The sequence below is a fragment of the Dipteris shenzhenensis genome, chromosome 12, assembly GCF_047967505.1.
Source record: "Dipteris shenzhenensis isolate YYH24624 ecotype China chromosome 12, Dip_SZ_1.0, whole genome shotgun sequence".
Lineage (NCBI taxonomy): Eukaryota > Viridiplantae > Streptophyta > Polypodiopsida > Gleicheniales > Dipteridaceae > Dipteris > Dipteris shenzhenensis.
The window spans coordinates 54,891,773-54,906,365 of record NC_141607.1 but is presented as its reverse complement, the minus strand read 5'-3'; the positions used below and the strand labels follow the sequence as shown (position 1 = coordinate 54,906,365).

General features: G+C 43.8%; 1 protein-coding gene across 3 annotated transcripts in view; it reads left to right on the top strand.

The window, feature by feature from the left end:
• Nucleotides 1-10,557, top strand: part of LOC147896413 (BRCA1-A complex subunit BRE-like protein) — a 75,582-nt gene extending 65,025 nt beyond the window's left edge. For all 3 annotated transcript variants that reach the window (XM_087382605.1, XM_087382603.1, XM_087382606.1), the window contains exons 11-13: nt 8,507-8,572; nt 8,921-9,015; nt 10,197-10,557. In XM_087382605.1, the coding sequence (XP_087238731.1) occupies nt 8,507-8,572; nt 8,921-9,015; nt 10,197-10,266 (231 nt within the window). In that variant the 3' untranslated portion in view covers nt 10,267-10,557. The remainder of the gene's footprint in view (nt 1-8,506; nt 8,573-8,920; nt 9,016-10,196) is intronic.
• The last annotated feature ends 4,036 nt before the right edge of the window (nt 10,558-14,593 follow it).

Sequence of the window (14,593 nt, the reverse complement as noted above, 5' to 3'; positions counted from 1 at the left end):
TCTAACCAGGGCTACTGTAACCCCGTCGGTCGGGCTCCAACTCTAAACAAGGAGGGGATGTCTCCAAGTGTGATCTGTGTGTCGACCCTCTGTCTGAGCTGTCGGGTCACGGGTTCCGGGTCACGGTCATGTCGAGGCCTCATCTCGTTGGGATCCATGTGATCTAGCTGAAAGAACTCCGTTATAGAGCTCTGAGAGGGATCAACCGAGGAAGAAGTCTGCTCCTGTCTCCGTGCTCGGAGTATCCTCTCGCGGTGTCTAAGTGCCTCATGAATGAAACCTGCCAAACACCGCTGGTCTGGATAGGAGAGGGAATGGGCTAAAATCCCATAACTATCTCTGAAGAGGCAGTGGAAACGTCCTCGGATCTCATAGTACACAGGACACCTGAAGATGAAATGCTCCTCTGTCTCAACCTCCCGTATGTCACATAGTGTGCATATGCGCCGCTCCCTGGGTAGTCGCTCTGCTCTGCCGCTCTCGATGCGAAGTATGTGTGAAGAGACCCAGAACTACCCAAGAGAGATCCTCATCGAGTGGGGTAGGTGAATCTGTGTATATCTTGGTAGGTCAATGAAACCCTTCGCTGTGATATGTAAGAAGTGATCTCTGTAGAAGCTAAGCTTCACTGGGAGTTCACTCAGTTCCAACCAGGTCCAAAAGTGTGTAGCTGTAGTAGATCCTCACGGATAACCTGGTTGACCTCGTGTGATAAGAGGGGAGAACGGAGCATCCATGCTATACTGGAAGGGAGGTAGTTTATCCATGTGGAGCCCCAGTCGCTCAAACCATCTCTCTGTACTTGCATACCAGCACCTCTGATCTCCTCCTGCTGCAAGTGCCATAGAAGAGGATAAAGCTATGCATGGTAGCCTGCTACGCCTCGAGGTATAATCCCCATATTCCCTAACTCGGTAGAGATATGTGATGACTTGAAATGCACCATCTAGCTGTAAACGTGTGACCCAAACTCAGCCTGAATGATCTTGATGAACGGATGACTTACCACGAATCATCCGTGATAGCATGAGAACCTGTAGCCGCTCCACACGGGCCCACTCTATATCCGACAAGTCTGGCCCCCAACAAGGACTGTCGTACATCCTCGCTGGGCGAGCCAAGGAGTCAAAAAGCAACCCCTTGGTGCGTGGATCCTGAAAGTGTGAGCGGAAGCACTGCCTCTCTAGCCTGGCCAATGAGGCATACCCTCTACTCAAGCGTGCCTGCATCGCGGGTCTCATAGTGAAGCTCGGTCCGGAGAAGATAACCCCAAGATAAGTGTATGATGAAACTATCTCAACAGATGACCCCGCAAATGTAAACTGCTCCTGACGCATGATGGCTCGAGATGTATTGAAGATCATGACCTTGGTTTTACCCAGGTTGACCTTCAAATCATGAGACTCACAAAAGGACTGTAGTGCGTCTAGGTGTTTGTGAAGCCCCTCTGCTGAGGAAGACAAGAGGGCCACGTCATCTGCATAGAGCAAAATCTGGATCAGCGTGTCTGCAAGAGAGCAACCTACACCCCCCTGTGTCTACATCATTGTCTCAAGCTCGTCAATGTAGAGGCCAAACAAGGTAGGCGACAAAGGACACCCTTGTTTGACCCCGATGGTACTCATGATCTCGTTTGTCCACCTGGATCCTACCCGAACTCTCCCAGAAACTCTCTCGTGAAGTGCCATGACAGCCCAAATGATCTCCTGGTCATAACCCAAGTCCTGTAGGCGCCGTATGAGGCGGGCTCTCAGGACTGTGTCAAATGCCTTGCGAAAATCCACAAAGCAACAATAAACCCTCTACTTCCGTGATCTCGCCTCCTCAATGATACATCTGAGCGTCAGAATGTAGTCCATGGTTCCATGATCACGCGGCCTGTCCTGCTGCTCTGAGTCCTCGACACTCTGCAAGTCTGCTAACCTCGGAGTCAAGTACTGATGCATAAATCTTGGACATGACATGTCCAATCATAATGGTCCTGTAGTTCTCCGGGCTCATGGGATCCCCTGCCTTGTGGATGGGTGAGATAGTGTTAATGGTCCAAGTGTGTGGAAATCCCAAACAAACCGCTTCAGTAAAAAGCTTTGCTAAGATCGGGGCTAGGAGGTTAATCCCATATGCAATGAACTTAGTACATAGTCCCTCATGATCCTTCGCTCGGCCATTATGAAGTTTCATTACAGCATCCTTTACCCCTCCTCTAGTGAACAGGGTGCAGGATGTGGGACGAGGCATGTGTGAGAGGCTAGGGACTGGCTGATTTGGGATGTCATAAAGTGTGCGTGCATAATCAAACCAGATCTGGGTGTCAGTGAGTGGCGGAGGGGACCGTCCTTCTAGAAATCTCCACCAGAAGTCCTTAGAGTTGTTACTAACAAAATGTTCAGTAGCTCCTCGTTTCGACGAACGAAGTCTAGTTTCTTCCTTTGTACCAGTCTACGGTATTCACGTAGCGTATCTGGTGCGCTCGGAAGACTGTTTTTGGTTTCGAATCTGAGTTGACGGCGTAAGGCTTTACACTCATCATCGTACCAACTATTACAGGGTACGGTTCCAGGGGGTGGTGGGCGGGTGGAGCGGGTGGTGTGGGGAAAGGCGCGAATGGCAGCCTCGTGTAGTGAGCGGGTGACAAGGGCAGCACGATCCTCTAAAAGGGGTATGAAGTCAATATAAGCGAGAAGTATGTACAGACGGCCAGAGTAAGAAGGTGAGTGATCCCGATCAAAGCGTATATCGTGGTAGGTGGAGTAAGCCCTGAGTGGGGTGGAAGGTGTTGTGCGAAGGGAGGTGGAGATGCGAAAGAAAAGGTATGTGTGATCAGCAATCCCCTACCAGCTGATCCTCGCTTGCCTACAATCCCATAAGCAATGCTAAATAGACTCCTCCGCAGAAAGGCAACAAATGCAAGTAGAGTTTGCCCCGAACACGGACCTCCACTGCAATCCCTCCATGAATAGACAGCCAAAAGAGGAGTATTTTTCTATTCTTGAGGAATTTTTAGAGACTCTTCCAAATGAATTTCTGCAAGTCAGCAGAATTCTGTCTCCAAATAAGGAGCTCTAGAGGGCTTCTAGCCTCTAAGAATAAGCGTCATTACTGGTCGTGTAGCAAAAGAAGGGGAGGCTCTTCTCTCGGTGCCCTGCATCAATCCATACCCGCTCTCCGGGGTATCGCTGTTGCAGATACTTTATGCAGACACCCTCGTAGAGCCAAGTCCTCCATGAAGCCAAGGGAATTTGATCGGGGTTAGGCTCTAGATACCATCATGAAGCCTAAAAACACTGCTCCACTTGACCTACAACCCTGACAGGCTGAAATGCAATATGCATAAGTATATGATCGGTAGACTTGAACAACTTGTTGCCCGAATGAACATCCCCATCTAGTACTCGAAGACCACGACATCCCCATCTAGTGCTCGCAATGCTATAACCTAAAGCGGGATCCCTGAGCTCATAAAGACCCCGAGCCAAGTGGACCTAGAGTGAGGCTTGTCACCTACAAGAACCCTATCCAAGGAGCCAATATGTTGGATTCTCCCTTCACTTCCTCTGAAGTGACTTACTAATTGGAGTCTACGATCATGTGGAAGGTTTTTGAAATCCTCCCAAGAAACCACAGAGGAAGCGGAACCTCTCCCATCTGGACGACTGTAGATAATAATAAGTACCAAATGGTCTGCCATGGCTCATGATCATCAAGTGCATTGTTATTTGGCATGACAAGCTCCTATCAATCTATTACCAAGAGGGAGGGGAACTCTTTGAAGAGTACTCCTGAAACTGGCCCAAGAGATGGGTTGAGATAAGATACACCTCGTACTATCTATCCTATCTCCACTTGTGGAAGGAGTGAAGGATCGCTTAGGAGAGAGAGAGTGCAGGTAGCAAAAGAGTTGATGATAAACGCCTTAGCCGTCACGTCAAAGTTGGATAATAAAGAACAAAGGAGTTCAAGGTACAAGTACTTAGACCTAGGACTAAGTGTGCTAGGTGTCACATAGGACTAAGTGTCCTATGTGGCCTAAAAGACACTAACACTATAAGTGTTTTTATTTATGCCTACAAGGCTCATACCATGGCCTATAGGGCATCCACTAGAACCACCAGAGGATGGCCTACAAACCCCCCTCCATGGGATGGGCTGAAGTACTTTGGAAACGTCTCAAAATACCTGGTATTTTTTGGTCATGGTGGCAGAGGTTCATCCAAAAGGATATAGCCACCTATGAATGTACAAGGGATGTCAGATCGTTTAACAAAGGGAACCATGTGTAAAGCCTGTCGAAAGACTTCGAACTTGGGATGAGGAAGTGCCTTTGTAAACATATCTGCTATGTTGTCCTCTGTGGGAAGATAGGACAACTCTATGTCTCCTGCTAACAACCGCTCCCAAACATAATGATAGTGAACTTCAATATGCTTGGTATACGCAATGGCCAAAGCACTCTAGCTGTCAGTGTAGACAATAGTGGAGGATGTCTGGCAAATACCAAGATTTGTAAGTCACTGTCGAAGCCAAACATGAAGGTTGCTTCTTACTGAGCCAAGAGATACATGAATTGCCAAGCAAAAGACAATTGCCAGTATGTGACACTCTGGTGTCGGAACATGCTGCCCAGTCACTATCCGTGTAAGCATGCATGGTAAGTGAACCCTGATCACCATAGAAGAGGGCTAAATTCTGAGTGCCTTTGAGATATCTGAAGACTCTCTTCACTGCCTGCCAATGCTGTGAACTGGGCATGTGCATGAATTTGCTGAGTTGAGATACTGCATACTGTAAGTCAGGTCTGGTGTGACATAAATAAATAAGGCATCCAACAGCCTACTGATAAAGAGTGATATCACATGGTGGGCTCCCATCATGAGCTGAGAATTTGAAGCTAGGGTCCACTGGAGTAGAGATTGGCTTGCAATCCTCAAACTGAAAACGATCAAGGAGCTGTCCAATATACTTGGACTGAGACATCATGATACCCCCCTCAACATGGGCAAACTGAATGCCCAAATAATAATGGAGCTGTCCCATGTCTGACATGTCAAAAATCTGCTGCAAATCAGCCTTGAAAGCTGCAATTTGCTGAGTATCTCAGCCCGTGATGAGCATATCATCCACGTATAAAATCAGCACTAAAAAATCAGATCCACTCCCGCGGACATAAAGAGTGGGTTCTGAGGGACTATTTTGAAAAGCAAGGGATAGTAAGTGTGCATGAATTTTGGCATACCATGCCCTAGGTGCCTGCTTCAAACCATAAAGGGCTTTTCTAAGTCGGCATACCTTATTTTCAGAATTAACAACCTCAAAGCCAGGAGGTTGTGTGACATAGACTTCTTCCGGCAGATCCCCATGAAGAAAAGCAGTCTTGATGTCAAGTTGGTGCACTTGCCAATGATGATGGGCTGCAATGGCAATGACACATCTAATGGTAGTAATCGTGGATGTGGGAGCAAATGTCTCCTCAAAGTCAATGCCTTGTTGTTGGGCATACCCTTTTGCAACAAGACGGGCTTTGTATTGATCTATGCTGCCATCAGATTTCCTTTTTAATTTGTAGACCCACCTGGTTCCAATGGCATGCTTGCCTGGAGGGAGATCTACTAATTCCCATGTGTCATTTTTTGCAATGGAATGTAACTCAGCTCTCATTGCATCCATCCACTCTTTGCTGTCAAAAGCATCTTTATGGCACAGAGGCTCTTCATTGCAAGATGTAGCAAGGAGTGCAAACTGAAGAAAGTGACCATGCAGTCTATTCCTTGATCTTGTCTGGGCAGTAAAAGGCTGATCTTGTTTGCTGTCCCTCAATGTATCAAGAAGCCATCTGGGAACTTGCCTTTGCTGTCTATTGACAGCTCTTTCTTCAATGATTGCATCATGAATAGTGGGATCATTTTGTGCCGGAAGAGAAACCTGCAAATCAGCATGAGGTAGTGGCTGATTATTGCTTGGTGGAGGGCCTGCAGGAGGCTCATGTTGCTGGTCAAAGTCCTCTTTTGAGGATGGCAGAGGTAACCAAGATTCAAAGGCATCAAACATGTCAACATATGGCTTAGCTTTGCAGTCCACAAGAGGAGAAGCTGAATGTTCAGCAAAGATTACATCTCTACTGACAATAATTTTCCCAGTATTTGGTTGCTCTCCTGGCTGTAACCAATAAATATGCATTTGATTGCCTTGTCATCAAGCTTATGTCTCAGCTGAGATGGTACATGAACATATGCAAGAGACCCAAAAACTCTCATGTGTGAAAGTGAAGGCTTCTTGCCTTTCCATGCTTCATAAGGTGTAATAGTATGCAATGCCCGTGTAGGTGATCTATTCAGCACATAGTTGGCACACATCACTGCATCAAGCCAAAATTTATTGGGCAAAGACTTGGCCTTAAGCATGCATCTGGCCATCTCCATTGTGGACTTGTTTTTCCTTTCAGAAACAGGATTTTGCTGAGTGTAAGGAGTAGTACATGAGTGAATAATGCCCCGTGAAGACAGAAAGGCATCAAACTCCTTGAACATATACTCTCCCCCCCTATCTGTGTTGAGGGTGGCAAGCTTGCATCCTGATTCATTCTTAACCATATTCAGCCATCTCTAAAAGCATAAGAAAACTTCAAATTTGGCTTTTAAAGGATATATCCAGCAATATCTTGTGAAATCATCAATGAGAGTCATGAAATACTTGTACCCCCCAATGGCATTTGTCCTCATTGGACCACAGACATCATTGTGCATTTTCCTTTGTGAGAGTTTTGGACAATTCTTTTGAAAAGGAAATCGATGCATCTTACCCAAAAGACAACCCTCACACACATGTTTGGAAACTGTGTGAGTTTGAGGTACATCATTTGCCATCTGCTGTGAATGTAGCTTTGCAAGAGCTCTATAATTGAGATGGCCCATTCTCTCATGCCAAAGATGAGTTTCAGTAAGCTGTGAATCTGAAATAGCCAATGCTTCAATAGAAAGTGCAGCTGAGTGATGATCAAGGTGATAAAGTCCCTTTTGCAAAGTGCCAGTGAGAACTATGGCATTGTCATCACGAAGATCATAAACTAGGCATCTGTAGCCATCAAAAATAACTCTGAAACCTGAAGTGGCAATTGCTGAAATTGAAATCAAGTTGACTTCAATTCCAGGCTATCCTGGTACGAAGCAAGTACGGAATAAGCACGATGTACAGATCAGGTACGATGGAGGTGCATAGTTGCAGTGTACGGAACGGAGGTACAGTGATGTACGGCGGCACAGGTACAGAGATGTACGGAGCGGCATAGGTACAGAGATGTACGGAGTGGCGTAGGTACAGAGATGTACGGCGACGTACGTCCTGTGTGCAGGTTGTACGGCGGCGCAAGTACCATGCAGTACGGCTGTACGTCGATAGTACAGAAACACACGAAACAGGTATGGAGCTGTACCGTACGACTGTACAGAGCTGAAGGGTTAGTGAAGCTGAAGGGAGCTGATACGAGTCCGGGTGCAGGAGATAAATCTAAAAACACTGCTCTGATACCACTAAAGGATCGCTTAGGAGAGAGAGTGCAGGTAGCAAAAGAGTCGATGATAAACACCTTAGCCGTCACGTCAAAGTTGGATAATAAAAAACAAAGGAGTACAAGGTACAAGTACCTAGACCTAGGACTAAGTGTCCTAGGTGTCACATAGGACTAAGTGTCCTATGTGGCCTAAAAGTTTCAGCGCTTGTAGCTTTGAGTGTGGGATTGAGTGCAAACTGAAAATTACCTCCAAATCACCTACCAGTGTGGAAAACCTGCAAATTTTGCACTTATGCAGAAATAGCATTGCAAATTGAAATCTGCAGAAAGATGTTGTCTAAACTGTAAAGCTTCACCAAACAGTCCCAAATGCTGTTTTCATTGTATATGATTGCACGAATGCAGAAATACTTGGCATCCTAGGCTGAGATTATAAGCTGCTGAGATAAAATGAGAGCCATTTCTTGGTTCGTAGTCATATTTTGAAATTCAAATTACTGCTGAAATTGATTGCTAACAATTGATAAAATTAAAACCTCTTATATTTCAATTTCTTAACGAAATTTGCCCACAACTTAAATTGGAGAAGAATTATGTATTGCACATTGGGCTGATTCACATGAAGGATTTGTTTGATGAGACAAAGCGACTTCGTTTGACTATATCTTCACAATATTCAATGTATATGGTTGGTAATTTTCAATGCTCAAATGCATGTATGTACTCAACGTATGCCCACTGACTGATGCAACCTTTAGTACAAATCGTGTAGCATGTGGGCCATGCCACATCAAGGCAGTGAATTTCCGAAACTTAGTGAGTTCTATTTTGAAATCAAGGCAGATTTAATTTGAAAATCTAGAACTATTGCAGGTTTGTTGATATTGAGAGAACTTTGTTTTTAAACCGTATCAGTTTAAATGGCCTTCCACTTTGAAAAATGTAAATGCTTTTCATATGGCAGACTAGCATGTGTAGTTACGAATGTTCTTGACCAAGCAGGTACATTTCTCTCTTTCAATACAATTTCCAAAGCAGCAACCAACTCTAACCTTCGAGAGTTCTCAGGTACATTCAATCTTCTGCTTATACCCATTTTCTCACCTGCTATCTGAAAAGCTAGGTGATCCTTTACAGATTGTCTGTTTCATTATTTGGAATTGTATCCAAAATTACTGTTCCAATGATAGGATCCTCGTCATTTTCATGAGGTTTATTCCTGGTCTTGCAAAAGGAATTCAGGATCTTTTTTTTCATGTGTGTGTGTGTGTGTTTTTTTTTTTGGCGGGGGGGGGTTCTTTTTTGGTTTCTCTGTTTTGCTGTTTCTCATACATCCTTTCCGGGTTGCTGCAAAATTGGACCTCGAGTACAGTTCGTACTTGTGCAATTATTTTTCATATTGTTTTTGTCTTCCAGCACTTTGACACTATGGGGAAGCCAATCGCTAGACTGTATAAAGATTACCCATGGAGCCCAAGATGGGACATACCACAAATGGTGCAGCGTATTTAGTACGTTCTTGTCCTTTACTTCTTGGAATCCTTTCCTTTTGTAATAGTGGTGTTTTCCTTACGTCTTGGTGCAAATGGGATGTGTGAAATGGTGATTTAAAAAACAAATAAAGAAATGGTGTGGTGGGATGGAAGAAGAAATGGTGTAAATGGGATGGAAGAAGAAATGGTGATTTAAAAAAAAGTAAAGAACAGAGAGGCTAAATGCATTGAGTACTGAACCACTTTTGAGACAAACTGGATTCAAGGTATTGGAAAATCATTGCGTTGTGTGGGGTGTAACATCTATAAGGATTTGGAAATATTACCAGGTCAATATCCTGGAAAGTGTTCCCTTGCTTCTTATGCTATGCTATCGAATCTGAAAGAACACTTTTTTCAAGATGATTCTTTGCCACAAAATTAGGGGCTTGCAGGGCTACCTGCATTCTCCTCTTATTTTGTTCCTATGGGCTATAATCTCTTTGTTTACTGAATTCATATCTGGATTTGAAAATTTCCAAGAGGAAGATGCTAATGGCAATAGTACAAAGAGGGGGAGTCCTTCATAAAAAAATCTGATGGTAAAGACAGTCCATTGAGCTCATTGTTGCCAAAGGACTCTGTTGAATGTCGATTCATGGTCAAGAACTTTCAAAAGGGAATGCCAATGGAAGCGACTGAGGTATTAATGCCCACTTCAAGCAAACACCTGGAGCATCCTTGTAAGAAAACTAAAAAATTTCCTTTGATCTCCTGAAGAATATAAAACAATTTCAAATCCATCGATTGAGAAGTGATATTTTATCTGTAGTATCTAGATATGCCAACCTTCACGATAAGGACTGGAGGGTCCATTCAGCTCACGTTGAGGAGGATCTGCCCATGCCTAGAGAACTGCGTGATGTTATCATATATAATCTCATATGGGCTGTGACCCTCAGTGGTGACCTCATGCACATAGAATGGAGGAAGTAGTATACTGAGAGAGAGAGAGAGAGAGAGTTGCTTGCCTTTATAAGGGTTTTCCTATCTTGACTATCATGGCTTTCCTAATTTTATTTTTTCTACAGGCATCTATAATGCTTCTTAACTATCACACGTTTTTCCTGTTTTATTTTTTTGCTTGCATGCATTTATAATGCCTTTTCATTTCTTAACTATCAACCTCTAGGCAACTAACATGGTTGATGTGTGAGCAGTGATTTTGTTGTTGAGGAGTGCAATAGCTTCAAGAAATATTGTAACGACATCTTGCAGCATCATCGATAATCAAGTATACATTTCAATCAAAGTCAGAGCTTAGATCAAAAACTTGTACATATTACCTTGGGCTGAGTTTGAAGTTTGAAAGCTATAAAATATCATGTGATTTTTTTGCTTCAAAGTTTTTACAAGCGCACACCACCAGGACTAAAGCGAAGTGGTGGAGCAAAGAGTAGATGGATGAGGCTCGCCACTTGACTGTGTATTTTGTGGGAGTAAGATTATTCCATTTTTGTAGCTGATAAGGAGCATCCCTTTTTGCTTTGTACATAAAGATGCTTTCAAATTTATTGGAATCCCAAATTGAAGAAGCTAGTGTTTCTTCTGTCTATTCTTTTCAGTGTTCATTGATGTACTCAAAACTTTTCATTGGTGGATCCGCAGTCGGAAATGCCTCCTTCAAACGTCATATTGGCTCATAATCATAATGGCTATACTTTCCTAACTTTTGGAATCCAAGTGGTATAACCATGATTCAAACACCAATATTCTTATTTTCTACCTAAAAAACTCACATGCGAAAAAACCAACCTGCATTGGATTTTGAGAATTCAGATATATTAAGTGAACATCATTAGCTAAGGCCAAACATAACCTAGTCCAACGTTTAACCTACCCTAACCCCTCCCCTGCCTCTACTTGGTTCTTGCTTGTCTCGGAAGTGCTTGCCTAGAGACTCTTCAATTACAAAGCATGCTCTCTCTCTCTCTCTCTCTCTCTCTCTCTCTCTCTCTCTCTCTCTCTCTCTCATGTACACACAAAAAATTTAAGTTGCGAAGATTTTTAGCCAATGATCTGTCGCCATAGCCTCTAAATATTTGTGTTGACGTGAGTTACAATTTAAAGTTTCTCAAGTTTTTGATGTCACGAGTCGTGGCAAGGAATCAAATCTTTCTGGCAAGGAAGAAGCTCAAAGGAGATCAAGGAGATGCATAATTTGTAGAGTCCATGAACTCTCACAGAAGCTACACACTAGCACTTCAAGATTCTTTATCTCATCTTTCCCATCGGTTTGCATCGGATTCAGGCACCTGAATTAACATTGCCACAAGGACATTGGATTATAGGCAGTTGTTTGGATAGAGATCTCCACGGAATGCAAATGGCATGCAGGAATCCAAACCTTCAAGTTAGCGGGAGGAAGATAGGTAGTTAAGGAGTGAATATGATACTCAAGCTTTCATGCTCTCACTATAGCTTTCCCATGAGGTTCTAGGCTGTGATTTGCAATTTGTTCTTGTTGCACATACTTATCCGAGCTTTGATTGAAAAAAGTTCGCCCTTTTTGAACACAGCAATCCATGTTGGCTAGCTCCCAGTCCAGCACTTGACTGTTGCTCCCATCTTTTAAGTCCATGCATTGATTGCACAGTATCAATTTCTTCGGGCACTAGTCATCGTAGTGGATTGGATCCTTAGATTGGAGCTTGTGGAAGGAAAGGGGAGAGATGGTTGAAATAGTAGCAGTAGTGGTTGCAATGTTGTAGACAAAAAGACCTTATTGCCAACGACTTCATTTAATACCAAATATATATACGTTAATATTCATTAATGCAATAATATAGACATACCATCGAGTAACCTTAGATTAACATTGTAACTTTGGCAAGGGGCTAATACTAATTGATTTTTGAATCTTCTATGGAAGGGGGGGATAAACTCTAAACTTTCCCAGTCGGTGTAGTAAAAAAGAGCCACCAAGGAAGTCTATTGAAGGGGGGGATAAACTCTATTGAAGGCGAATACTTGTACTTGCTTGTCAAAAAGAGCCACCGAGGAAGTCTGTATGAACTAGATCCATGTTCCCACTTCAATCTTGGGCTCAAAAATCCCTCGGTTGATAGGTTCTAATAAAAGTAAAGCCTGAGTCGTGCCATCTTCATCAGCTGCTTTGGAGTGACTTGAAGCAATCATACCTTTGGAGCTTGAGGAATAATTTTGAATTGTTCGTTGACCTGAGGAAAAGGCTGAGAGAGGTATCGGGGTCCTTCTTGGTCCATTGTTGAATCATCATCATCAGGCGCTCTACGCTTGGGTAGTTTTGTTGGGTGCTCGTTAAGAGCCTGGAGGAGGTGGATGAGAATGAGAGACTGCAATTGAGAATAATGTACTAACTTTTCTTTGAGTATTTGTGGCTCGCAATCCCTCCAATTCTTCTAGAGCTTGGCAAAGCAATGCATTTTCAGCTCAGAGTGTTGCTACCTCGGCATGTGCCTCCTGAAGAGCCTGCTGGTCGGCCTGCACTTGTTGTGCATCCTATACTCCTGTCTGTAGTCAAGCAGCTTCAACTTCCGTCACTTGGGACGCCTGGAGCTTAGAGTTAGTCGGGCGTAACTTCTCCACCTCACACTATAGGTTACCATGATCCCATTGTAGCTTGGTGTGAGTGTGTTGGAGTTGACTATGAGATTGCACCAATTCGTCATAAACATTTTGCTGATTATCTAGGTGCTCTTGTACGCTATCCCTTTTCGGACTAAGGGCGGTCTGTGTTTTCCAAAGGCTAGCCGTGTTCTTGAAGACCTTGACTAATTGGTCCCTGTCCTACGTCTAGAGAAAGACATTGTGATTCAAGACCTATAGAGGGTGCCATTGAAGTGCCTTGGTCTCTAACCATGTTCTCCCTCCAACAATGCCACTACGTCTCTATGGCATACCGATCTGGGGCCCTTCAGACTTCTCTTGCTCCTACTGCTTGGAGCCTTGTCTTCGTCGCGCTTTCTCACGACTTTCGAGTTAGCCTGATACATACCGACTTAGAATCCTGAGACTGAGGGGATCCAGCCATGTTAGAATCTTGTGACACAGAATCCTTTGACTCTTGCTCATTTCCCTTATCCTTGGTACTCTGCTCCTTTGTGCCAGATGGACCTGCTCTAGCACCAAGTGCGAGAAGAGTGTTTGGCCACTACACTTCTCTTGAGATCATCATATAGTGCAACATGCAAAGATGGGGTCCAAGCCTACAATGTGCTTGGCCCTAGCTAACAACTTTAAGCTATGACTTGAACATTTTATCAAAGATAGTCAGCCAATCTACCTCTTGCGCATCAGCAATGATTTGAGCGATGTATTGGCGAGGCATGTACCCAATTCTTTTCTTCAGCCTTATGAACGCAGAGATGAATCGACAAAACGTGTGAAGGCCCTCATTATTTATCAGATAACCCTTTGACAATGAATAATCTCCCTCCTCAAAGTACTCGTCGCACCTGTCATCGTCTCCTTGTGCACCTAGGTTGCCGGAACCACTAGCCAAAAAACTTTCCCCAATAGTGTTGTGGTTAGCCAAACATATATGCCCTAGACAACGATTCTGTGGTGCTTCGCATCATAGGATTCTAGGATCTCTTCTATAAGGGCTTTGTCTCAACTTCTATCCATGGAAGCTTTGTGAAGCGAATTAAATGATTGGTCTTCAAAATCTCCTTCGTAACCCCATTCAAGAAATTTGTAATCGAGCGAGGAGCAATATACGAAGTATCGACCGGCATCACTTTTGTCCAATCGTTTGAGCTGCACGTTTCTCCATGGTAAGGAATATGGTGAACATGGAGATGGATGAAGGTGGAAGTAGAAGCAAAGGCAAAGGAAACACCAGAGGAGGTGGAAGAAACAATAAAGGTACCACAGAGGGCAACAGAGTAGGAGGCGAATGCGATTGTGAGTGACAAAGAAGGTGAATGTCTTGAGCAGAGTGTAGACAGACGAATAACGACTAAAGATGGATGTCTTGTCACCTTAGTGGTTGCACGATTTAGCATGAAACCCCTATCTTTGGTAAAATTAGCCAAAATTAATGCCTTTGTAATGGTTGAACTGCCATCGACCATGTGTCTGCATGTGAGTTACCCCATCCACTATAACCAAATAGCTGGTACACAATGCTCAACCAAGTCACTATTGATCGAGTGACCTGTATCCGAGCCTCATTTCACCGAGTAACCTCGTGCTTGGTAAGGCTTTACTTTGCTCCCATTGTACAACTCAGAAAACACCCTTGCTTGTAAATCCTCAAGCTGTACTATCCATTAGGAAACACTTTAGTTAACCTGTAGGGCCCCTTCCTTTTAAGTTTGATTTTTTTTTTTGAAGGGTCCAATCTTGGCATTATATAGTAACACCAAATATTCCTTTTTCCAAGTGTTAGGGCACAATATGCCTCTCATGCCATGCTTTCCTTTCCTTTAAATCACTTGCTGTGACCAAATTACTCAGACCCACAATTCATCCTGGTGATTTGGTTGATACAATCGCCCCTTGATTGCCTCGGACTCATCTAAGTGATGTTTAGTTGCCACTCGGAGACTAGGAAAGACAAAGTCTAAGGGTA